This window comes from Nelumbo nucifera, chromosome 1 (assembly GCF_055504915.1).
Source record: "Nelumbo nucifera cultivar China Antique chromosome 1, China Antique-T2T, whole genome shotgun sequence".
Classification (NCBI taxonomy): domain Eukaryota; kingdom Viridiplantae; phylum Streptophyta; class Magnoliopsida; order Proteales; family Nelumbonaceae; genus Nelumbo; species Nelumbo nucifera.
Genome location: NC_142649.1, coordinates 196,424,804 through 196,450,268, shown reverse-complemented (window position 1 = coordinate 196,450,268; position 25,465 = coordinate 196,424,804). Strand labels below are relative to the sequence as shown.

Sequence of the window (25,465 nt, the reverse complement as noted above, 5' to 3'; positions counted from 1 at the left end):
AGTTGAAAGGCGCATTAACTAAAACATATGTCACACAGTATTACGTGCTAAAATTTAATTAGTTATAATGGGATAAGATCACTTGGTCAAGAAGGTTGTGATACCATATGTCATATACCTTAAATCTTAACCACGTTAGGTGAGGTCCATCAATTGGTTTTTATTAGAGAATTTGAGGTCATTCATTGAAAAAGAAAAAATGTTATTGGGTTGGTTGTTAATTGAAGCAGACTCGTCAAACATTCGGGTAAGAATTGAACGTTGATCCACATACAGGTTACATTAAGAAATATTGAAGTGTTTCAGAGGCCCGATTTGAACGGCACACCTGTTGCAGGTAACCAGGAATCGCCGGAAATAAACTTCCCTACGGTGAACTGTGAAGCTTCAGATGATTTGGTTATAACGCGATAACCACCCCAATTGACTCTATTTGCTGTCGAAGAACCTGGCCCGTAGTTTTTATACTCTCCATAGTACAATGTATCCAAAGCAAAATTACCACTCCATTCCATCCATCCAGCAGGATCGACCAATGTATCGATATATGACGTCAGATAGACGGTTCGAGAATACTGCTTCCATGGTCGTCCCAAGAATGTCTTGAATGAGCTCAGCACTGGCACCAGATCTGATGAAGCCATGATTCTCGAATTGTGGATTGAAATCCCAGTGTTTTGGTTGGGATCTGTTCGTCCCTGCGCCGTTACCACATTGTTTTGGTTGTCCATTGGCCTTCTTGCAAAGATCATGCAGTTTTGTAAAACTACAGCAGCATTTCCAAAGATAAAATCGACTGTGCCATATATATAGCATTCTTTGTACAACTGTCTTTGAGAGTGGACGTATAGCGTATCCTGATATCCTTCAAAGCCACAACGGTAGAAGACAGATAGATCAGAGCCTGATCGTAGTGCCACTGCTTGATGGTTTTCTGGACCGGCCGTGTTACGGAATGTAATGCCCATTGCGATGAATCCTTGCCCGGTGACCGCTGATACATAGCCATAAAATTACAGGAAAGTTAGTAATCGGGTGATAATCATCAGAAATAACGTAACTTGGGCATGCAATTAATTGGATGGCTAGCTATGATCATGTCTTAGTGTTCCACCATTTCTTTATGATCGATGACAAATTAATGTAATTGCTAGAAATTAAGAGATAATTAAATTAATTCAGTTCCCTTACCAACAGTTGCAGAGTTGAAGGTGGTGGAACCTCCTCCGACGCTCCTGTTACCGGTGATAATCGTGTTCCTCATGCCATCCCCGACGAGCATGATATTTTGTAAGCTGCTTCCAATCTCAAGATTCTCGATGTAAGCACCTTTCTTCACATAAATTACAAACCTTCCGCTTCCTGTCCTTTGCTGCGAAGCAGCACTCAAAGCCTCTTTAATGGTGCGGAAATTTCCGGACCCATCTTGTGCGACCACAATGTTTGCTTGTGAAGCCGGAGAAGATGACTGCAAGAGCTTCCGGTCACCAGCCGATACCCAACTCGGGTACCCTCCTGTGTAACTTTGGTTCTGGGTTGTAGTAGCATTGTTATTGATCGCCAATGTATTGCTAATCAGCTTGGAGACATTGTTGGACATGAGAGGCAACATAAAATCTGAAACCCCGAGCTCAATGAAACCAGTCTTGCAGGTCTCAAGGTTTGTAAGGGCCGTGCTAAGCCATGTTTGGACATCGACGTCAGTGTATCTGCTATACGGGTTGAGAGTGGTGTTGAGTTGGAGAACAGTATTCTGGTAAAGCTGCAAACAGTCAGCCCAAGCGACCTTCTCTCGCTTATTACGGCATTTCGGACCGAGCCACTTGGTGTGGCTCTCGGCACGAAGAGCACGCTCCATGGCAGCTTGCAGCGACATCTTTCGAAATTCATGTTTTCTTTTGGGAGCATTAGAGCGAGGATCAGGGTTCATGGAAGATTTGCAAGTATCAGGATACGGGGTTCTGTTGCACCACCAATTTACACCGCCGGGGACATCGTGGGATGCAGCAGCAGACAGAATTAAACAAGTGAAGGGTAGGAATAACAGAAACAGACTAAGCGTTATTGTGGTGATGGTTGCCATTAAACAGGCGTCCCTGAACAACCAGCAACAACCTCGAGCTAGGCTTTCTGTGTGTAAGGGGGAATTAATGGTTACCTTTATATAGGATAAATTGGAAGGAATCCATGACAGGCTGTGAGCTGATATCTATATACATGTAACAATTTCCTTGGCACATACATAATATAATTAAAAGGAAGGCAGTAGCATCAAATAAGTTATTTGGATGCCATGTTGCCTCATCTTTGACTTCAATATTTTGAGGGACTTATTGTGGGTTTTTAAACTTTGTTTTTCTGGGTCACCTTCACAAATCACAAGTCCAAACGCGTAGTTTGGTTGGCACTGATGAGAACTTGACTACAGAAAAAAAAAAAAAAAAAAAAAAAATACATATATAGCGAGGAGATTCAACCTCTTTTACGTGGGTGGGCAGTGGGCACGAACACGATTACGGTCGCCATGAGCTTATATGTGTTATGACCACGCGTAGATGTTTTTGCTTGATCAAAGTGTTGATCTTTCGATATCAGCGATGTCGTTATAGAAAATTTGAAACACTTTGAAATCGGAGGCTGCAGCTGTTTGGTTATTGTTTTTTTTTTTAAGTTTTTTTCAATTATTATGCAATTTAAGAGTAGTTTTGGTTACTTTATTCTACATTTTAACCTATGCGCGCTGCTCTTCTATCGTCATGAGACAGCAAAACATATTTAATCCATAAACTTGTAACAATAATCTTTGATCCGTTAGAGGCTCCTATTGGCATTAATTGACCTAATTAGGCACTATTTATTAAGGAAGGCATTGGATTAAGAAACAGCAGCTGGGTTTATAGTCCCTAAACATCGCCGGAACCGGTGCCCAATTGTCAATAATTCTTGCCTTATCTTTTAATCAAATGGCTCAATCAAACATGTTTTATTGGTTTGCAAAACTGAATGAAACATATTCATCAATTATTGGGCTTAGATGAAGATGAAGTGAACTCATCTAAAAGTTATAACGAATTAACTAGTATCATGAAAGTGATAAACAATTGGGTGGTATTTATCAACATTGGGGTGCAATTCAGGCAGGGTGGGTTAAGTTGAAGGTCAATCAAGGCCCAACCCTAAAATTGTAAACCTCGGGCTTGGGCCTGGCCCAACCCAAGATCAGGCCCAAGTTTATCAACCCAATATAGCTTGGACTCAGGTTGGGCCAAGCGAAGTTCAGTCAGGTTAAGCAGGTTCGTTGGGTTTGGAAGAATTTATGAACACACTTTACAAATTTCATTTATAAAGATAAATACATGTTTAGTTAGTTTATAAATATATACATGTATATATGGTTATGATTAGAAAATAAAATATGGTTTTATATAAATATAATGCATGTATGTATGTATGTATCTATTTGTTCAATTCAAACATGCTCAGGTTGGATTGGACCGGGTGACTATCCCATGTTTAGGCCAAGCCTAATTTTTTTTTAGCTCGAACCCTGCCCACAACTAAAATATTATGCCAACCAGTGCAAAAACTCGGGTTCAATCAGATTGAATTCGTTTTAGACCCGCCCAAATTACACCCTCTAATCACGATACGCGAGGGGGGTTGATTGGTCAGAGCCCTTCCAGTAAGCACAGTGAGGCCTAACCCGGTTCCGAGAATCACCGAAAGGTATGTTAGAGTACCTTTTTTAGGAATATGTTTAATTAATTAAATTGTACTTTTATTGATGGAAGAATTAAACTGAACTTCCCCACTAAAAGATAAAAGACATGAAACTCTTAATTTAGTCACAGAAACTCTTAAATCCATAATAATATCATGGTATGAGTATGACTAATAAGTGATAATTATTAATTTGTAACACTCCATGCATCAACATTTTTGAAATTAAAAGAACATATACATTGTGGCATGGATAATTTGCTAATTGCCATCTGGCAAGTGTTTGATGTTGGATTCTTTGGATTAAACAACTATCTATATATCTATATATCTATATATATATATATATATATATATATATTCCTACACACGCGTTGTCTACATTACTTAATTAAAGCGATAATAATCATTATCTTCATTTTCTTTTCAATACGAGCATTTGGGCCAATAATGATATTATAATATAGTTACAACTTGAAAGTTGAAACCGAGGAAGAAGGGAAGGATGTAGTTACGAGAGTTCCCCGCTTCGGCTTTGGGGGTCCGAAAAATATATACATCTAATACTCTTTCGTAGAATTCAAACCCCCTTTTTTTAATGTTCCAAGCAGGCAAGATCAGAATACAGCTTGCCATCTGACAAAGCGTTTGTATATGCATTTAATTCACACAGAGAGCTGTATAGCAGAAGGTGAATTAGGATCTACACTTTCTTGGATGACTACTCTTTAGATTTCGTAGTCAACTATGCAATGGCAGCTAAATCACTATACATATCACATATGGCAATAGAATTAATTTTATCACAAAATCAAGACAGAACAGCTGAACAAGCTACTGTATCTTTATATTTTAACTATCAGTTTTGTCTGATTGCTTTTAACTTTTTATTTCCAGTTGTGAGAAAACCATAAATATAGTTGACATCGATCACATGGTTTTCTTGGAAGGAACTCAATTTGAGCTGATGACGAAAAACTGCTGACCAAAGCATTCAAAATAGTTTATATTCTACATATATTTTTATGTGCTTTAATAATAAATGTATCCTTATGATTAATTTTTGTAACTCACAGGGTCAATGAGAAGCATCAAGCTATGGCTAGAACTTAATTACTTCAATATATAACTATGAACATTTATGGAGATACTGTTTTTGCTATTTTAAAAAACAGCAAGTGTACGTGCCCACAAGGATGCAACTAGGGGTGTTCAGCATGTTGATCATGGTTTGAATTTTGCTACAATTTAATGAAATTTCGATATTACTTTCAACCAAAGTACAGCCCATAATTTTATTTATTTAAAAATTTTGAAATATCAAACATCTAAATGAAACTATTTAAAAAAGTATAAAATACAGGGAATACATTGTTTAAGATGATGACATGATATCTAGAGGAAACCTAATTAAATATCATATATCTAATTAGTATAGATATTGTTGGAGAAGATACATTACAACAAGGTTCAAAGTATCAATATGGTCGTATCGTATCGGCACTTAGAAACGGACAAAACTCTATTTTTTTTTTAGTTTTTTTTTTTCAAATTTGGTTTTTCGGGAAGCTTTTAGCATGTTTTTTATTATTAAAAAAATTGGTGGTTTGAAATACCTAGAAAACAAGCGTTTCGGACCATATCGTTTTCAAAAGATACGATACGATACGATACACCTGATACAGGGCGTATCGTATCGATACTTTGAACCATGCACTACGGTAGCATAAATGAGTATGAAAAGCAATCTCAAGACAGCAAGAAACTTTCCCCTAAGTGTGTGTGTTAAAATGGGTTTGTCAACAATAATGACAGAAGATAAACAATTCAGCCAAGTAATAGAAAATACAAATAGTAGTCACCACACAATAGTACACCAAAATTTTTACGTGAAAAATTCTAAAATTGGGGAAAAACCACGGGACCTATAGCCCATAAAAATCTTCCACTAATTCAGAAATTAATGAGTACAGCAGTCATCTTTAGTAGCAACTAGAGGTTTACAAACATCAAGGAAATAATCTTTGGCTCACAAGTATAGCATTAACATCACCAAATGTAAGATGGATTCAACAAAAATAAAGTTTTGGATCTCACCAAGTTACTGTAAATATGAAATTGAGAAAAAAGGAAGAAACAGCCAATCTAAACTAGAGTGAGACTCTTGACTCCTTGAATAACACTTAATCACATCAAGAACGGGCTTGAAAACACATCCAAACTTGGCCTTGAATGGAATAAAAACCAACTCTTTCTTCTCTTCTTCACAAAATTCAAAACCCAGAAAAACCCTCGGTTCCCTCTCTATTTTTCTTCTCTCTTTCTCACTTCCATGGTTACGAAATGGAAGCACACCAAATTAAAAAGGTGGGAGCCTTTTTGGCTTCCACAATAGGACTCTTTTTTGGGAGCAAGAAAAGGTGGGGTGGGCCCCTTATATGGGTTGGACCCACACCCAACAATTCTACCCCTCCGGTTCATATGGGGGGCTTCATCAAACCCGTAGCTTCTTTGCAAAATTCAAATTTGTTTCTAGGCAAGTACTTTGTTAACATATTTGCACCATTCTCATTAGTATGAATCTTCTTAATATTCAGTAACTTCATATTTAATACATCCCGAATCCAATAGTACCTTACATCAATGTGTTTGGATATTGAGTGAAAATTTGGATTTTTAGAGAGATTGATAGCACTCTGACTATCACAATAAAGAGCAAATCTTTCTTGTTTCATGCCTAATTCTTGTAAGAACTTCTTCAACCATAGGATCTCCTTACAAGTTTCTGTAGTTGCAATGTATTTTGCTTCTATGGTGGACAATGCAACACACTTTTGAAGTTTGGATTGCCATGGAATTACTCTCCTACAAAGGTCATTATGTATCCCGAAGTGGACTTTTGGGAGTCAACATCATCAGCCATATCTGCATTTGTATACCCATCCAACATGACTTAACCATTCCCGAAGCAAGAGCATATCTAAGAAGTACCTCTGAGATACCTAAATATTCATTTTACCGGTGCCCAATGTTTTTTGTCGGGGTTAGATAGAAGCCAACTAAATATACCAACAGCATGAGCAATGTCTGACCTCGTGCACACCATAGCATACATTAAACTCCCAATTGCTGATGCATAAGGCACTTTCTTCATTTCTACTTTGTCTATCTCACTTGTAGGACATTGTTTAGTATTGAGCTTAAAATGACCTACAAGTGGAGTAGTAACTAGTTTTGCATTGCTCATGTTGCATCTCTTAAGAAACTTTTCAATATATTTTTCTTGGGATAACCATAACTTCCCATTTTGTCTATCTTGAAAAACTTGCTAAGCTCCGTTTTCAACCAATCAATCTTGTTAGAAGCATGGCTAACTATCAACATAAAGAAAGAGAAATGAAATCACCATCAAAAAATTTCTTTACAAATACATAATGATCTAAAGTGGTCCTAGTATACCCATGATCAACCATGAATGAGTCAAATTTAATATACCACTACATTGGTGCTTGTTTCAATCCATACAAGTTTTTCTTTAACCCGCACACCAAATGTTCTTTGCCTTTTTCTTTGAATCCCTCTAGTTGCTCCATATCAATTTCTTCATCTAAATCACAATGAAGAAAGACAGTATTCACATTAAGCTGTTCAACTTCCAAATTTAGACTTGCAGTTAGTCCAAGTACAACTCGAATAGAAGACATTCTCACCACAAAAGAGAACATTTCTTCAAAATTAACACCCTTTTTCTGACTAAAACCCTTCACAACCAGCCTTGCCTTGTATTTTAGTTGTGAGCCACTCTCATCAAATTTTAATTTATAAACCCATTTATTTTTTAGTGTCATTTTCCCCTTTGATAATTTCACCAAGTCATAGGTGTGATTCTCATGCAAGGATTGTAATTCCTCTTACATTGCTTTCAACCACTCATCTTTCTTGTCATGTGACATAACCTCTTGATAAGTCTCTAGCTCCCCCCATCTGTCAACATCACATATCCATGTGGAAGATACCTAGTGGAAAGTCTTCTCTCTTTAGTGGATCTTCTAGGCTAAACTTGTAGTGAAAAGTCTGGAGGTACTTGTTCATTCTGTACTTCATCTGTATTTTCATTTATAGGAGTTTCATCATTAACTACATCATCATGTTCATAAGGAACATCAATAGAGGATTTTGATTTCTCGATTTTCTCTACATCCTCAACTGTTTGATCCTCAAGAAATACATCTATGCTTCTGATCACTTTCCTGTCCATTGGATCACATAACATGTACCTAAACTCTTTATGCTCATAACCTAAGAAGATACACTATCTAGCCTTGTCATCAAGCTTGATCTTTCATTTCTAGGAATATGAACAAATGTCATGCAACTGAACACTTTCATATGACTGTATGATATGGCTTTCCCTATCCAAACTCTCTCTAGAGTATCTCCATTCAAAGGAATTGAAGGGGAAAGGTTGATGAGGTCAACCTCAGTTCTCATAGTCTCACCCCAAAAGGATTTAGGTAATTTAGCATGAGAGAACATACATTTGATTCTGTTAGTAATTGTTCTATTCACTCTTTCTGCTATTCCATTGTGTTGAGGAGTCTTAAGAACACTTTTCTCAAGCCTGATAGAATGGATCTTATAATATTCTTGAAGAGAACCCTAATATTCACCTCCATTATCAGCTTGGGTGCACTTCAACTTTTTTCCTATTTCTCTTACTTGAAAACATCATTGATCATTGGATTTCAAGGCAAATGTCCACACTTTTCTAGAGTGGTCATCAATAAATGTCACAAAATATAATGCACCACCAAGTGATTTATCTTTCATATAACAAACATCAATGTGAACTAAATCTAAAATATGAACCTTTTTAGATTGATGTAATTTATGAAATGCAACTCTACTTTGTTTGCTAGTTAAGCAATATACACAAGTTTCAAGAGGCATACCTTTCACATCAGGAAGAAGTTTTTCTCTAGAAAGTATCTGGAACCCTTTTTCACTCAAATGTCCAAGTCTCAGGTGTCAAAGCTCAATGGATGAATCATGAATTCCATTCACCTCTCATTTGCTCAACCTTACTTGAATCACATAAAGGGTATTGTGCTTCTTCCCCTTTGCCATAATAAGTGAATCCCGACTGAGCTTCCATTTTCCATCATTAAAGGTGTTTGCATAACCTTCACCATCTAACATGTCAGTGGAAATAAGATTTAGGCGAATATCATGAACATGTCTAACATTTTTCAAAAGCAATTTACAACTGGTATTCTTATCTAGACAAATATCTCACATGTCAACAACCTTTGATGTATCAACATTCCCCATACGAACATGTCCAAAATCACCTATAGTGTAAGATGTGAAAAGTTCACCTTCGAGAGTAACATGAAAGGAGGCACCTGAATCTATAACCCAATCACTGTCTGGACATGCAAAGTTGATATAGTAATCATCACAAACAATAATGACATCACCCTTGACTACAACAACTGTAGTATCTCTTTCTTCTTTCTTGCTTTCGCCTTTTCCTTTGGCTTGTTCTCTTTTCTAAATCTGACATCCATTCTTGTAATGTCCTAGTTTATTACAGTGATGACATAATATTTTTCTTAAACTTGGATCTCCCTCTAGATTTATCATATTTGTTACGATGACCTCTACTCTTACTTCTTCCCTATCTTTCTTTCTTTTCTGTCACAAGAGTTTTTCTAAGTTCCTTATTCTTTCCTCCTCGACTCTTCATTCAACAAGGCATCTTTGACTGTATCATTGGTTACTATGTCATTAGGGGCTGAGTTACTAACTGAAACCACCAAAGTTTCCCAATTGTCAGGCAAGGAACTAAGTAGCAACAAGGCTTAAACTTCATCATCTAGATTCAATCTCATAGTAGTCAATTGATTTATCAAAACTTGAAAATCACTCAAATGTTCAGACATGTTAGTTCCATCTTTATATCTCAAGTGTGAAATTTTTCTAATCAAGGGAGCCTTATTTAAACTCGTTTTCCTTTAATACATAAACTCTATTTTTTTTCCAAAAAACATTAGCTTTAGTTTCTTATGCAACATGGTGAAAAATACTATGGTCGATCCATTATCGGATTTAACGTACAATTTTCCTATGCATAATTCCCCATTCATCACTTGGCTTTGCTTCATCACCTCTTATGGGTAGGTACAAATCTTTACAATAAAATATGTCCTTCATTCTAGGTTTCCAAATAGCATAGTTCGATGAGGTCAATTTGATCATAACACCTAAGGAGTCCTCCATTTATATCAACACAAACAATTAATTTAAGCTAACCAACTCGGATACCATTGTTGGGGAAGATACAATATAGTAACAGAAATGAGTATGAAAAATAATCCTAAGACAGCAAGAAACTTTCCCCTAAGTTTGTGTGCTAAAATGGGTTTGTCAACAGCAATGATAATAGATAAACAATTCAGCCAAGCAACAGAAAATACAAATAACATTCACCACACAATAGCACACCAGAATTTTTACATGGAAAACCCCAAATTGGGGAAAAACCACAAGACCTATGGTCTGTAAAAATCTTCCACTAATTCAAAAATTAATGGGTATAACAGCCCTCTCTAGTAGCAACTAGAGATTTACAAACATCAAGAAAATAATCTTTGGCTCACAAATACAGTATTAACATCACCAAATGTAAGATATTCAAAAAAAAAATAAAGGTTTGGATCTCACCAAGTTATTGTAAATATGAAACTAAAAATAAAATAAGAGAACTAATAACTAGAGTGAGATTCTTGACTCCTTGAATAACACTTAATCACATCAAGAACAGGCTTGAAAACACATCCAAACTTGGCCTTGATTGGAATGGAATAGAAACCAGGTCTTTATCACTTCCGTGGTTATGGAATGGAAGAAAGCCAAATCAAAAAGGTGGGAGCCTTTATGGCTTTCTACAATACAACTCCTTTTTGGGAGCATGAAAAGGTGGAGTGGGCCCCTCATATAGGATGAACCCACACCCAACAGATATATTGCAAACTAAGGATGAAATATGGTCATGAATAATTGTTGAATTAATTTATGGAATTTATGATGATTTTCTTTCTTTTATTACTTTATAGAGATGAGAAAAGAAAGTTGATGGAATTGTTCCCTTTTTATATATTTTCCATCAAACCAACACAACAATGCAATCATTGATTTTAGGAAAAAACAAACTAGCAGGGAAATGTGATGTATAAGATTTATTAAGCGAAAGCAAAACAATTGAAACACATAAGAGTATATAATTTTTTTATATTTTAACTTTTTAAAATAATTAATATATATTTATATTTTGTGTCCGACTATGATATAGGAAAGATATGATATCTGAAAAAATTTTGACCAATCAACTGCTATCACAAGTGTGGTAGCCAATCAGGTGTTATTTATTAAAATTCATGGGTGAGTTCCCACATCATAGATTTTCCCTTATATTTTATATGTTACTTTTAATAATTTTTCTACAATAGAAAAATAACAATAATTAATTTCAGCTAGGGTTGTTCATCAAACTGATGAAGCCGACCAAACCGACCATCTCGACCCGAGTTAGTCGGTTTTCTAGTATTTCCGATCGGCGTTGGTTCAACAATTTCCTAACCTGACCAAGTTAGATCAATTTCGCTTTGGCCATTTGTAAATCGACCAAAACCGAACAACCTAACCATAGATATATTAATATTTTATATTTTTAATATGGGAAAGTGGGAAAATTCCCATATTTCTTAGTCTAAAATATTTCATAGCATAAATTTAATTTTTTCATTTATTTTTAATAATCCCATTATAACTTTTAAATTTATTTTTTAAGTTTAAAACTTTTGAACCGACCGACCAGACCAAAAATCGACCCAAACTAATACAACCCGGGTTGGCCGATTTTCATTAATGGTCAATTGGTTTCGGGTGACCAACTCTCCAACCTGACCAGGTCAATTTGCTTGGACGAACAACCTACAACCAAACCAAACCAACCTGTCAACACTTCAAATTTCAACTAAATTAATAGTCTAGTCTCTAATAAATAATAATAGTTTAATCTCCAATAATTAATGAAAAATTATAGGAAAAATACACAATTATTGAAAATATGTTGATAATGAAAATACAATAATTACAAAAATAAAATAAATATTAAAAATATGTTAACTAATCAATAAATAGTGTAATCTCAAATAACAGTTTAACCTCTCATAAATATTAATCAATAAATTATAGTAAAAATACAATAAGTACAATAAATTAAAACTTAAAAAGTTAAATAAGAGTATTTTAATCTCCAATAATTATTGAAAATTTTTTGTTAAATAACAAAACAAAACTAGATTTATACATAATTATTGAAGATATATTTATCAAAAAAATAATAAATAATTACTTAAAATACAATAAATATTAATTTTAGTATATATAAATATATAATGAATATAGACTAAGATTTTAAAATTGGTATTAATAAATATTTATTTTTTTGAAAGTTATTTTCTAGAATTATTAATTGATATAAGTGAAATTAGTTATTTACAATATTATTCATTTATTTTAATAATATCATTATTTAAATTTTAAAATATTAATTATTTATTGAATTTAATAATCCATAAAATTATAATTTATGCTATTATTACATAATTTCGTTATTAATTTTGTAAAATATTAAATTATTATTAATTTGAATATTATATTATAATTTTGTGATGAATTTTTTATAAATATAAAATTATTAATAATATGAATATTACTAGTGGGGACCCATGCCATACACGGGAATACCTGAAAATTCAATATGATGATAGAAAGGATTAAATTAAAATGTAAATTTGACCTGCCTCCATCCCGTGAGGAGATGAGGAAGACAACAAAAAGAACATACCACTACAAAGAAATACAACAAAACCACAACTAGTATAGAAAGTATAATTATAAAAATGGTAAAACCCCAAAATTTTCATTCCATAGGTGAGATCAACTCTTTTTCCTTACATAAAATTGCTAAAAGGATATTGGGCCAATCTATCAAGGCAAAACTGGAATTGTTGTGGTTGGTCAAAACAAACAAATATAACAAGTCTCCATTAAATATCTCTACTTGGGCTCTCCATTATGAAGTGTTAATTGTCTATCAAAGATGATTAGGAGCAAAACTCTTAGTACATCACATGGTAACCATTAAAGTATTATCCAAGATCAGTGAAAAGAAAGAAAATCATACATGCCAAAAAAACCATAAGTGAAATAAATATGACTCAAGAAATTTACTGATATTTAAGAGAGAGTGCTGGATTATAGATACACCAATAAGATTGTTAATCCCGACTAACAACAGCAAAATATGATAATACAATAATGGAGACAATCCTGCAGTAAATTACATCACTTAGCCTAATTTCAACTACTCATTAACACTGAAAAAGATCACCTAATTAAAGATCTTAATGGCTTCCTTGAATAACTTCACTGATGAGATCAACCTTCAAAACATCAGGAATAAAACCAGCACCAATTCCTTGTACTTGTGCAAGCTGCTAACATTTTAAAGTATCCCTTAGAAGGAAACTTGAAAGATAGAAAAAAACAATATTCATGGTTTTTAACCACTATGCAGACTTGCAAAGACAAACAGATAAAGCACAATTTCCCCATCAAACAATTACACAAATTCAAAGTCATGGCTATATGACTAAAAGCGTACAACATTAAAAAGTTATCCAAAATATTGTGGAGCCCATTAACTTCCTTCATTACTTGCAATTGCAACAGACTAAATATTCAATTCCTTTGCATCATTTCAAGCGAAAATCATGCACGAAATAGAAGTATAATCATTTCCTTGTTACGAAATTGGTTTTAACTAAGCAAAATAACACCTTCCAATTGAATCGTATGGAGATTTAGCATAAGCCCCAACTAAATCCCTTCAACTAAGAAAAATAAAAGAAAGTAGCAAGCCTGTGTGATGCACAGGGGTGAAAAAAAATTTGATGGTGAAATAAGTAAATGACTTTTTAAGAAAAAAATAATGTCATTTTTAATACAAAAATATTAAATATTAAAAATTAAAATTTTAAATCAAGATTAGATCCCAATGTTAATTTATCTTCCCAAATACAAAAATACTAAACAATTTAAAAACTAAAAACAAAACCGAATAAAATGTTTGTTCATTTTTATCAAAAACAACTCTGGTAAAAATATAAGAATTTTCAATATTAAAATGGAATGAACTACTTCAAAGGATTAATAAAGAAAATGAGAAAGTAGACTTGTTAATTATGGGAGGACATGCCTTACAAAAATGTGGAGCCATAGCAAAAGCCTAGCCATAGCCATAGCCAATAGCAACCAATGTTTTTGAACCGTCGTTGACCCGGATGGTCGGACCATTCGGCTCGGAAACCGTCCAAGCAACTGGTTCTATTTCACCCCTAACCCGTTAATGGGTCAAAAACCGTTGACTTCGTTAGAAAATCGCTGACCCAGACAATCGAACCGTCAACTCGATTGACCCGGCCAGCGGTTTGCTATATAATGTTGTAGAACTCAAATCTGAGATCCGCACGAACTCAAATCTGCGATCCGAGAAGGAGAAGAAGAAGAAGAAGAAGAAGAAGAAGAACTACAGGTGTTTAGACTTTAGAGAACTCAGATCTGAGATCTGAGATAGATCTGAGATCCAAGAACTCAGATCTCAGATCTGCATCTATTGCCGTCACGCTTGCCATCACCGTCGCCTATGAGCATTGAATCCTCTTCCTTCTTCCCTCCTCTCTTTCCCTCTTCTTTCTTTTTTTCTCTCAGCCAAACCTGGCTTTTCTCAGCCAACATCTTCCTTAAATTCTTTCTTACATGAGTTTTGCACATTAGGGCGAATCTCATATAAACATTTGCCCTAATATGCAAATCGTTCGAACCATTCAATCCAGATGGTTGAACCGCTGACCCGAAAACCAGTAGCTAGAACAGTTTCGTTTCCGGGTTAGTTTTTAAAACCTTGATAGCAACAGCATAAGTTGTTGGCTCCCCAGCCAAAGCTTTTCCGTTTTCTTGCCCTATATTTTTCAAGAACTGGGACCAACTTGGAGATCTTGGTTTCAAACATAAAGGCATCATCCTAAGCACTATAATCAAGCAAAAATATGAATATATTAGCTAATTACTGAAAATGCAAAAATAAAAATATTTTTTATTAATTTGATGAAAACTAAATACCAAAAATAAGAAAACAAATTGATATTCTTTCAGTAATATCAGTAGTTAATTTTAAAATAAATATTAAAATAATATGAATAAAAATAAGATTAATATTCTAGTGGAAAAACAATATCTGTAAAAATAAATTTATTCTTTCAAAATTCGGTTAACTTGTAAATTTGTAACTAATTATTAATTACTGAAATAATATAAATAGTTTTTATATTAATTGAAACTAATTATTAATTATTATTGATATTACTGATATAAACTGAATGCTTTGCTCTAAAGTTCCGGTGCTGGATAGTACTAGGGGTGTTCAAATTCGGTTAATGAACCGAAAACCGAACAGAAGAAGCAAGTTCGGTTTGGTTAATTTGGAAAACGGTTTGGATCGGTTTTTTATAAGCAACTAATTCGGTTTTAGGTTTGGTTTGCAAAAAATTTTCAATCGAACCGATATATATATAAGTTGAGGCATTTAAAATCTGGTTGGGGGTATTTGGGGAACTGCCGAACTAAAATAATTATGAACAAAATTTAAACCAACTCCAACCTTTCAGCTTCTTTGGTTCTTTTGGCGCATTTCCTTTCCAGTTTCTTCGCCTTTTCATTTCCAGCCAAACCTCCTGAGTTCTGAGTTTCCAACTCCAAGTTCGAACGTCTTGATCATTCTAGTATTCTCCAAATCTCCAACGTCTAAACCAGTAAGGCAGTAACCAGTCTTCTTCAGGCTTCCTTCTTAGCACGAGTGCACAGCACCACTTCAACTTGTGACTTCGTGATTATGTGACTGTAAGTCTATAACTGTGGCTGTGAGAGACAAAAACAGATATAAAGAATTGTCAACTGGGCATTCCAGAATCTAGATTTCCAGTGCTCTACTCCATTTTCATTGCTGTTGTGTTGCGTGCTACCTGCTAACCACCATACCAGTTGCAGGCTTGCAGCTGTGCTCTGTCATTCTGAATTCCAGCTACCAGTTTACCACTAATGTGAGTTTTCACCCACCCACTAAAAATCCCATAAAGTCGAAAACCATTATTTAAAACCTCAGTTTTTAAAAAACTGAAACTATGAATTCAATTGTGTTCATTAATAGTCTATTCATTTTTAGATTCTTTGACTGCCTGATAAACATGGATCGGCCATTGAGTTTGTGACGATGAAAAGTGCAGACTGTTAACTTTTCTGTCCCAATCAACAGAGTTCAGATCTGCTCCCAACAAACACTTCCAATACTGTCCCAATGGCCGATCCATGTTGGGTAATCTCTTAGCTTTTCTTTCAATCAAACAGTGTTCTTCATCCTGTATTGTTGATTATAGAAATGTTAGATACAAAACTAAGAAGTCAGAGCTTTGTTGTATTGGCATCCCATAGTCCCACTCTTCTCAGTGCACTAAAGAGAATTTGACCAACATATGTTTGAGAAAATTTCAATTAATTAAACTTGTAGTATAGTTGTTAGCACTTAGCAGTTAGCAGTTAGTTCAACCAGACACTAACAGGATGCATGCCAAGAAGAATATCATATTCTCTGCCCAAACAAACTTTAAAATAAACTAAAATCTTATATATATGGCTAGCACTAGCATAGAGCTGGACTAGCTGGTACTCAGACTTTAGGATCTCATGTTTCTAATCAGAAATGGTAATCTTGCCTTTACTTAAAGAATGTTTTTTGTGCTTACTATTTGATCACTAGGCTCAGTTTGGAAAGTACAAATGCAAATGTATATAGTACAAAACCTTGTATTTTGTATTGTTTTGTATGTATTTGCACTTTACAATCTACATATTTGTATTTGTACTCCTTCCAAACTAACCTAAGGGGTATTTGTTGATGCAACAATCATATCCGTTTCAAAAAGCAAAATTATGCACCCTTAAGTTGGTTATTTGTTATTTATCTTGACATTGATTAATTGTCTAGTTGTCTCTCACCCATTAATCTAATTTTTTTTTATTAAACTGATTTCTAATACTGAATTCTTTTTCCCTTGGGTGTCTCAAGTTGGGGAAGGTGCAAATAAAGATGTAATTGCAGTCGAGGTTGGCGGTACAAATTAATAAGAAACTAATGATGCAGCCACAAAAAAGAAGGAAACACGTAAGAGGGCAAAGATGAAGGTTAGATCAGAGGTATGGGATCATTTTACTAGACTTGATCCAGATGAACATGGGTTTGTTAAGGCTAAGTGTAATTATTTCCCTTCAACTTGTAACTGTGATCCCAAGGTAAATGGGGCTAGTAACCTTTGGAATCACATTAATAAATGCAAGAGCTACCCTTACAAGACTACCAATGATTCAAAACAAACACAACTCAACTATCAATCGGGCACAATGGAGGGAGAGGGTAAGAGTACTCTTACATATCAAAAGTTTGACCCAGATGCTTTAAGAAAGGCCCATGCTCATATAATAATTGTTGATGAGCTCCCCTTTAAGTTTCTATAGAATGATGGGTTTAAACGATTTTGCGGGCTTATGGAACCAAAATTTCGAGTTCCATCAAGAGTTACAATTGCTAGAGATTTTTTTTCAACTAAAGACTTTCATAAAGAAAACAAGTCAAAAGAGTTTGCCTTACCACAGATACATGGACTTCATTGCAACAAATTAATTATATGGTTCTCATAGTTCATTTTATAGATAATGATTGGAAAAAAAAAACTTTCGAATTTTGTTCCAATATCTAGTCATAAGGGTGAGATGATTGGTAAGGTAATTGAGAAATGTCTCCTTAATTGGGGTATTGAGAGGATTTTTACCATTACCAAGGATAGCGCAAATTCAAAATGATCAAGCCATTACTTATATAAAGAAGAAAATTAACAAATGGGGAGGTAGTGCATTGAATGGAAATTTTCTTCACATGGGTGTGTTGCTCATATTCTTAACTTTATTGTGCAAGATGGCTTAAAAGAATTGAGTGATTCGGTTGTGAGGGTAAGACAAGCGGTTAGATATGTCAAGAAATCTCCATCTAAGCTATAAAATTTCAAATCTTGTATTGAGGAGAAGATACAAAGAAAGAAGTTGTGTCTCGATGTCCCTACTAGATGGAATTCAACATGCATGATGTTAGAGGCTACCCAAAAGTTGCAAAGGGCATTTGATTGAAGAACAAGACCCCTATTATGAAAGTGATCTTAGGGAAAGGGAGGGAAAAGGGAAACCTAATGATAAAGATTGGGATAATGAAATAAGATAGGTCATATTCTTCGAGAATTTCTATAATTTGACATTACGTGTTTTTGGATCTAGATATGTGACTTGTAATGGCTTCTTCATGAAATTAGTAACCTCAGTACCCTCTTACAAGAATGTTATAAAAGTGATGAGCTTGATTTCAGTATGTTGTTTTATAAAATGAGAGGCAAATTTGATAAATATTGGGGAAATCCGGAGAAGATGAATATAATGATTTTTGTTTCAGTTGTGCTTGATCCATGGTACAAAATGGAGTAAGTGGAGTTTGTGGTTAAAGAAATGTATGAAGCTCCTTTGGCTTTGACGATTTGTAAGAAAGGTGAAAGAGGTGATTTACACTTTGTTCAATGAGTACAAGAATGATAATTCATCTACAAACAAGCAAACAAGTGACAAAATTCAATGTTCAAGTATGGTGGATGATGGAGAACCACCACAAAAGGTAAGAACACAAGATCGTTACAAGAGGATCAAGTCTACAAAGGATGGTGGGAGTAGCAAATCAGAGTTGGATAAGTATTTGTTTGGAAGTGAAGAGGATGATAATGATTCTTTTGATATCTTAGGTTGGTGGAAAATCAATGCCCCTAGGTTTCCTACACTTCCACAAATAGCATGTGATGTGTTAGCAATTTTTGTTTCTATGGTTGCTTCTGAATCGGCATTTAGCATGGGAGGGTGTGTTCTTGATCCATTTAGGAGTTCTTTGACTCCTAAAATTGCGGAGGCTCTCATTTGTTCTCAAAATTGCCTTTGAAATTCTTATTTGCCTAACTATGAAGAGAGTGTGGATGAAAGGTAAATGGCTTTATTGCTTTTTTATTATTTTAAGATTTATAATATTTAAAATGTGCATTGTGAACGTCGGGAAAATGCCTTCGCCGACTGTTCACTTCATAGCTCAAGTTATGGAGTTGCCACCCATCAGACATGGCTAACTAGCAGTGATGGAGCTCTCGGATTTGCTTTCAGTAAAAAAAAAAATCTCAAAATAAATAGTGACTCCACACCACTCCGCTAAGGCAACGCTCATCTGGGTAAGTTGAGAGGGAGAGAGGGAAGGGGTTAGGCATCCCTCTCTCCTGTTAATGTGAATACCGAAATCCCTTCTTTGTAATTAAATTTTTTATTTGATTTTGCTTCTAAAACAAAGAAATACAACAGGTCAGTGGATTGGAATCCGTATTTTCTAGCAAATTGGGAGAGTATGATTGAAAATGCATCTTCCCCTCCTTCAGACCAACCCCTTTTAGACATAGGAATCTGAGTAAAAGGGTAAGAATCCCGACCTCATTTCTATCAGAGTCCCCACCTTCGGACACGGCTAGTAAGTCTAAGGAGCGGAAAGAGTGACATAACCTCCTCCAAATGCTAGATAAGACCCAAAACAACCAAAATCCAACTATAGCGAAACTAAGTCGACAGCAAGAAGGAGAGGTAGAGAAAACAAATGCTACACTATCAATCTTTGTTAATCAACCAGCAAAAACGACCCTAAAAAATACACAAATAAAAAAAAGGGGGAGAGGTAGAAGATTTACCTCTTGTGGCCTTTACAAGTATCAACAACGTTGATATTCGCAGATGGGTTTGAAGTACTCGAGTGAACGAAGTGGAACTCTTTGGTCGGCAATTCAATAGATGACAGTAGGGAGCAGGTCGATGACAGAGAAGTGGTAGGTTGAAGATTTAACGGCAGAAGTGTGATGGATCAACGACAAAGAAGTGGTAGGTTGAAGATTTAATGGCAAAGGTGTGATGGATCGATGGTAACGCAGGTTGAAGCTCACCGGACAATGGATGATAGCACAATTAAGGAGATGAGGATTGTGGGTGTTGCCCTGAACCACCGCTCTTCTCACTCTCTCTCAGATTTTCCTCCCTCTCTTTCACGGTTCTCTCTATCGTCTTTCTCTCTGTTTTCTTCTCTCACTCGAACTCCCTTTCACTGTCTCACCTACTCAACTCGAGGGTTTTCACATACCCCCAAGGTGCTCCACCCCTCTTTTCTTAGAACGATCGTCCCTTATTTATAGGGAGAGGGAAGGGTGGCTTTTGCAAAACCCTAAAAAAAGGGATTTGAAAGGTCGGGGTTTAGATGAATAGGGAGGTTTCGTAACTTGGGGTCTGAAGGGTAACTTTGTAATTTTGGTAAGAAGGGCAATTTGGTAATTCTAGGGGATTTTGGGGCTTCTTAGCAATTTGGGGCAAAAAGGGGTAATTAGGTAATTTTGAGGGGGTTAAGTGATTTAGGGGTTTGAAGGGACATGTTTATAGGAGTATTTTGATAATTCGATGATGAAGGGCATTTTGATAATTTTGGCTTTGAAGAGTATTTTGGGAATTTGGTATGAGGGGTATTTGGGAATTTGGAAAAAGGGGTAATTTGGGAATGATCCAAAGGGTAATTTGGGGTAATCTGGTCAAGGGTATTTTGGTAATTTTAGGGATTTTGGAAGGAGGGGCATTTTGATAATTTTGGTCTAGAGTAATTTGGGAATTGGTCAAAGGAGTACGAGTAATTTTGGTTAAGGGTATTTTGGGGATTCTGGGGAATTTTGGAAGGAAATGTATTTTGGTAATTTTGGAAGGAGGGGTATTAAGTCAAAGGATATTCTGGGAATTGGTCAAAGAGGTTTTTGTATATTCTGGGTCGATTGGCGAGGTTAGATTGGCTCAGCTAGGCTAGGATGGGGAGGTTCTAGAAAAGGTTTGATACTACTAATCTAGAGCCCGGAACGGAATCTAGGTGTGATCAAGGAGCAAATAGGGTCTATTTTGGATGAAACCTCTCTAGGTAGGGCTTTTGGGTAGTTTGAGGTGATTAGTAAGGTTAGATTGAGCCAACTGGGCCCAGATCGGGCAGATTTGTAATCCGGTCAATCTTGGGCCTTAAAATGGAATCTTGGTGCGATTGAAGGATAAATGAAGGCATTTTGCGCTGAGATTTCACAGGTGGGTGTTTTGGTAGGTACTGAGTCTAATGGCTGTGTTTGATCTAATGGTTGAGGTTTAAGTGGAAATCGATCGGGACCACCGGATAGGTATCAAGCAAGTTTGACAGTAAATCTAAGGGATCTCGAGGGAAAGTTGGGATTTTGGATGTTTCAAAGGGATCAAAAGGGTCTGATCGGGCATTTGGGGCAAATTGGAGGTTTAGGCGGTAGACCGAGCAGAAATCGGGTGCTAATAGATGCCCCCTTTGTTATGAGGTAAGAAACTACGAAACAACAAAGACCAAAAAAAGCACACAAAGTTTTTTGCGAAGGGTAAGTTTGGAAGATGAAACGGAGTTCCCGTGCAGCATCGCTTCATCCTGTTCAGGCCAGTTTTATTATTGGCAAAGTGGCTTTTCCTAGGTATCAAGAACCTTCAAAATCTAGGCTCCTTTGCCATAAAAGAAGACAATAAAACAACTGGCAATTGCTTCATACTTCTCCAATGCAGGAGAAGACTGAATGTGCCTTAACTCCTCTAAATCTTTCTTCAACTTGGCTACATCTTCACAGATGGGAACTACTTTCAATGCCAATGATGTGTTTGCTAAATGCTCGTGTTGATCACCTGTCTCAATGTATGATTCTTCGGGATTCTCTGATCTCAACCACATGATGTGCTTCGAATTCTTCTTGGTACTAGATGCCATGGTCCTGAGGTAACTTCTCTGGTTCAAAAATGGCGGTTGGAATTTCCATCTTTAATTTTTTATTAGGTTTTTCTCTTTTTGCTTTATTTGCTTTTTCTGCTGGATAACTAAAAGGAATGAGAAAATTGTTAAGGGCTATGTAGTGGGAGGTTTTATCTGAGGCAACTAAGATGGGATATGCATAATGCAAAATGTATGTGAAACCATGCAATGCCAATTAAACATCGAGAAAACAATGATGAAACTGGCCTACCCCTAGTTCAAAATCGGATGGGGTGAACACCTAGGCAGATGAAGAAATATGCATGTGGCTAGGAGTGGGTTGGCCACCTATGAGGAGGGCAGGCTGCTATGAGCTGGCTATCTACTCACTAAACTCAAGGGTAGTTATGGGAGGGTGAGAGCTAAGAAACTGACTTGATAGGTGAATTTATTAGATTCTAATCAGGGGTATCTAGTGAGGGCATTTTAGGAAGATAACTTGAACTTGCCAGATGGTTGGAAAAGTTGCTAAATGCTGCTATAGTTAACTAGGCTGAATCATTGCAAAATGCAATGGGATGCAAACAAAGTGGACCTATGTCGTGAAAACATAAAAGAAGAAACCACTTTCGAAATACAACCAAAATTGAGGAAAAACTCGATTCAGATTTATTTGGGTTATCACAAGCTTAAGAAAAAGATTCTCACCCTATAGAATTTAAGAGGGTAAACAAACACACCAACTTCAATCAAGATAATCATAACTAAAGTATGCAAAGGGATCTGATTCCTTATTATTGTCGTTTACTTTTTATTGTTTTATTATTTTTCCCTTTTTATCAATTTTTTCTTCCTTTTTATTTTATTATTTTCTCATCTTTCTTGTTTTCTTTTGATATATATTTTTTTCCATATTTTTTATGATCCTTTCTCATGGTTTTTATCGACCATTATTTTATTTATTTTTAATTCCCACTAGTTTAAAAGACATTAGATTTCTTGGAGAATTTCTTCTATTTCTCTGCTCTCATTTTTTTTGTATTTTTTTTTATTACTTTTTGAATTATGATTCCTCTTGCCTTATTTCTTATGTTAATTCCAATTTTTCCTTTCTGTTTTTTTATCTTTCCCTCTTGTATTTCATGCTTTTCTCTCGCTTTTTTCTTTTGAATCCCCCCTTTTTTAAACTTTTCACTTGTTGGTATTTTGTATTTTCTCCTTTTTTTTGTTTTTTGGATTTTTTTGTTTTTTTACTTTTTCCTTTTTTATGGATTTTATCTCTCTTTTTTGTTGTATTTTCTGGATTTTAATCTTTCCCATATTAGTTTGGATTTTTTTCTTATTTTTTTATTTCTTTTTTTGGATTTTCCTTATTTTTGTATTTTTGCATGCTTTTTATTTTTTCTTTTCTTTTTTTGGTTTTTCTCTTTTTTTTTAATTTTGGATTTTCTCTTTTTTTTCAGATTTCTGGATTTCCCAATTTTATAATTTTCTATTTTTTGTAGTTTTCATCTTTTTTTGGCTTTTCTCTTTTCTCTTTTTTTTTAAATTTTTGGATCTTCTCCTTTTTTGTATTTTGTATTTTTTTTCTTTTTTTTTATTTACGCTTTTTTTAACTCCTAATAGGCCCCTTTAAGATTGAATATGCAACAAATGATGCACATGGGTTTGGGGTGTGATATCTAAATCATAGTTAAAAGGCCACCAGTCTTCAAACCTCCACCCATATGGGCCTCTTAGGTTACTGGCTAGCTGAGAGCTTTCCACCGGCCTCATCGGGTGCCTTGTCCCGATGGCTCAAAGTGTACCGGACTCTCTCCTAATAAAACAATAGGTTCTAAAATATCTACATATGTAATGCAATGTGCAAATGCTCAATGTTTCAATTTACATAGAAGATAAAAACGAAATAAGCAATCACACAAGAAGTATGATAGTGATAATATAAAGCTAAAAGCACAGGCAGTGATAATTTGATCTCACATCAACTAAGAAATATAAAAGCCATTCTAAATATAATGCACGTGCTAATCAAAACAGAATTTTTAAGCTTTTTCCCTCCAAACTTCAGCAAGAACCCACTTATTCTTAAACAAGGACCCTATTTAACTACTTCTTTTCTTCATTATTACATTTTTTATTTGTTTATTTATAAGAACCCAACAATTTTGCTATATTGACAAATCTACCCTCCTCAAAGATCCCCAAACTTGCATCAACAATCACTAACTTGCTAAACTCAGGAAGACATGTCCTTAAATGACTCGCTTGTCCCCAAGTGGGTTGAATCTCACAGAAATACATAGACTAACCACCATGCTTCAAGGTTTGGTCCACACCGCTCTGAGAAGGAAATATAACTCTCTTATTTCAAAAGGCATCCTAGGAGCTATCCCTGGCCCCCTGCTACGTTACACGACGGTCAGTCCTGGTCTCCTTACGGTCCCAACCTGTACTGGCTTAAATTCCCAACTTCAAGCTTTCACCCTTCCTAAAGCAACGTCAACTAGACTGTTAAAACATTCATCTATCTACGCCTAAGCAGCTCTTGTGAAGATGGGCTTGACCAAAAATATGTTTTACACCGACCACCCTCGGTTACTCTTTTTTATTAACTAGCTGAATCCCTTAACAGTTAATGCCTTCGAATACAGGTTCAGCAGCAAAACGGGAGATCCAACCGAGACCTACAGACACCCGTTGAAATTTCAGCTTAACTTTGACTTAGAGCTCCTAAGTGGTGTTCTAAGACCCACCCAAGACAGCCGGTGATGCTGCTAAAACAAAACATTCGAATCTGGATACAAGAGCTCCTAAGAATTAAAAACCATTATTTTGAATAGGTGTTTAGTCCTGAAAACAGTGGGCGCTTAAAGGTTACAATTTATTCCAACATCTTTAAGAAAGAAACCAAGGGAGTGGGGGAGCAGAAAAATTAAAAGGAGAGAACAAAAGGTAAACACTTAAGGCATATATGCATGAACAAGGATATTTACAGGCAAGATCTACCACAAAAAAGGCATACATAACAATTGCTCAAAGATTATCCTGCATATAGCATTCATCTACTGATATGGCAAACCAAATTTCTGGTCTCAATCAAAGATAACCCATAGATGATAAATTGAAACCAGATGGGAGGTCAGAATCAATATGGGCCTATTCCAAACTTGTGGATTCAGAATATGAAAATGAGTTCATTACCCAACATGAGATCTAAATGTGACAACACAAATTATTGAGAAATCCAAATCAAACTCTTCTTCTGTACCACTTGAAAACCAAGATTGGGCAACGGATTAAACTTCAAAATCAGAATTGTACTTTTGGAAACCTAATTGCAAACCAAGCAAAGTTTTGAAAGACTAAGATCATTCTTCTATAAACAAAAATTGCTTTAACTAACGAGAAGCTTCTAATCATATAGAGATTTCATTATTTGAAAAGATCAAGCAAGATAAAAGGGAGATTTCGAAAAAAGAAGTATAAGCCACTTCCTCTTGTTTGGTCAAATCAAAAGGGCAAATAGGAAGGACCACATAACTTGCATACTCATTCAAAATATGACCAAGCGATCTATATCCACTGGCGGCAGTATTTATCAGACACGGTCATGGTATTAAAGGACCACTTGGCCTACACTTTGAATGGAAAACACAACCAAGA

The 25,465-nt window shown here is 35.3% G+C and overlaps 1 protein-coding gene across 5 annotated transcripts; it reads right to left on the bottom strand.

Annotated features, from left to right (window-relative positions):
- Window positions 1–217: 217 nt before the first annotated feature.
- Window positions 218–20,230, bottom strand: LOC104602276 (pectinesterase 2-like). 5 transcript variants are annotated; one of them, XM_088895749.1, is made up of 4 exons: window positions 19,713–20,230; window positions 8,673–8,912; window positions 1,192–4,397; window positions 218–994 (listed from the first exon to the last, which is right to left on the bottom strand). In XM_088895749.1, the coding sequence occupies exons 3-4, from the start codon at window positions 2,081–2,083 to the stop codon at window positions 303–305; spliced, it is 1,584 nt and encodes a 527-aa protein (XP_088751875.1). In that variant the 5' UTR covers window positions 2,084–4,397; window positions 8,673–8,912; window positions 19,713–20,230; the 3' UTR covers window positions 218–302. The 5 variants fall into 5 exon arrangements, 2 of the variants coding, with proteins under 2 accessions (XP_088751875.1, XP_088751876.1); XM_088895750.1 differs by having other exon boundaries at window positions 1,192–2,130; window positions 19,713–20,219; XR_016080870.1 differs by lacking the exons at window positions 218–994; window positions 1,192–4,397; window positions 8,673–8,912 and adding exons at window positions 12,993–13,286; window positions 15,509–15,765 and having other exon boundaries at window positions 19,713–20,192.
- Between the last annotated feature and the right edge of the window lie 5,235 nt (window positions 20,231–25,465).

Coding starts and splice junctions, on each gene's coding strand:
- LOC104602276 (XM_088895749.1), bottom strand. CDS start 2,083: ATGGCAACCATCACCACAATAACGCTTAGTCTGTTTCTGTTATTCCTA. Junction 995..1,191: donor CTTCAACTCTGCAACTGTTG/GTAAGGGAACTG, acceptor GCTATGTATCAG/CGGTCACCGGGCAAGGATTC.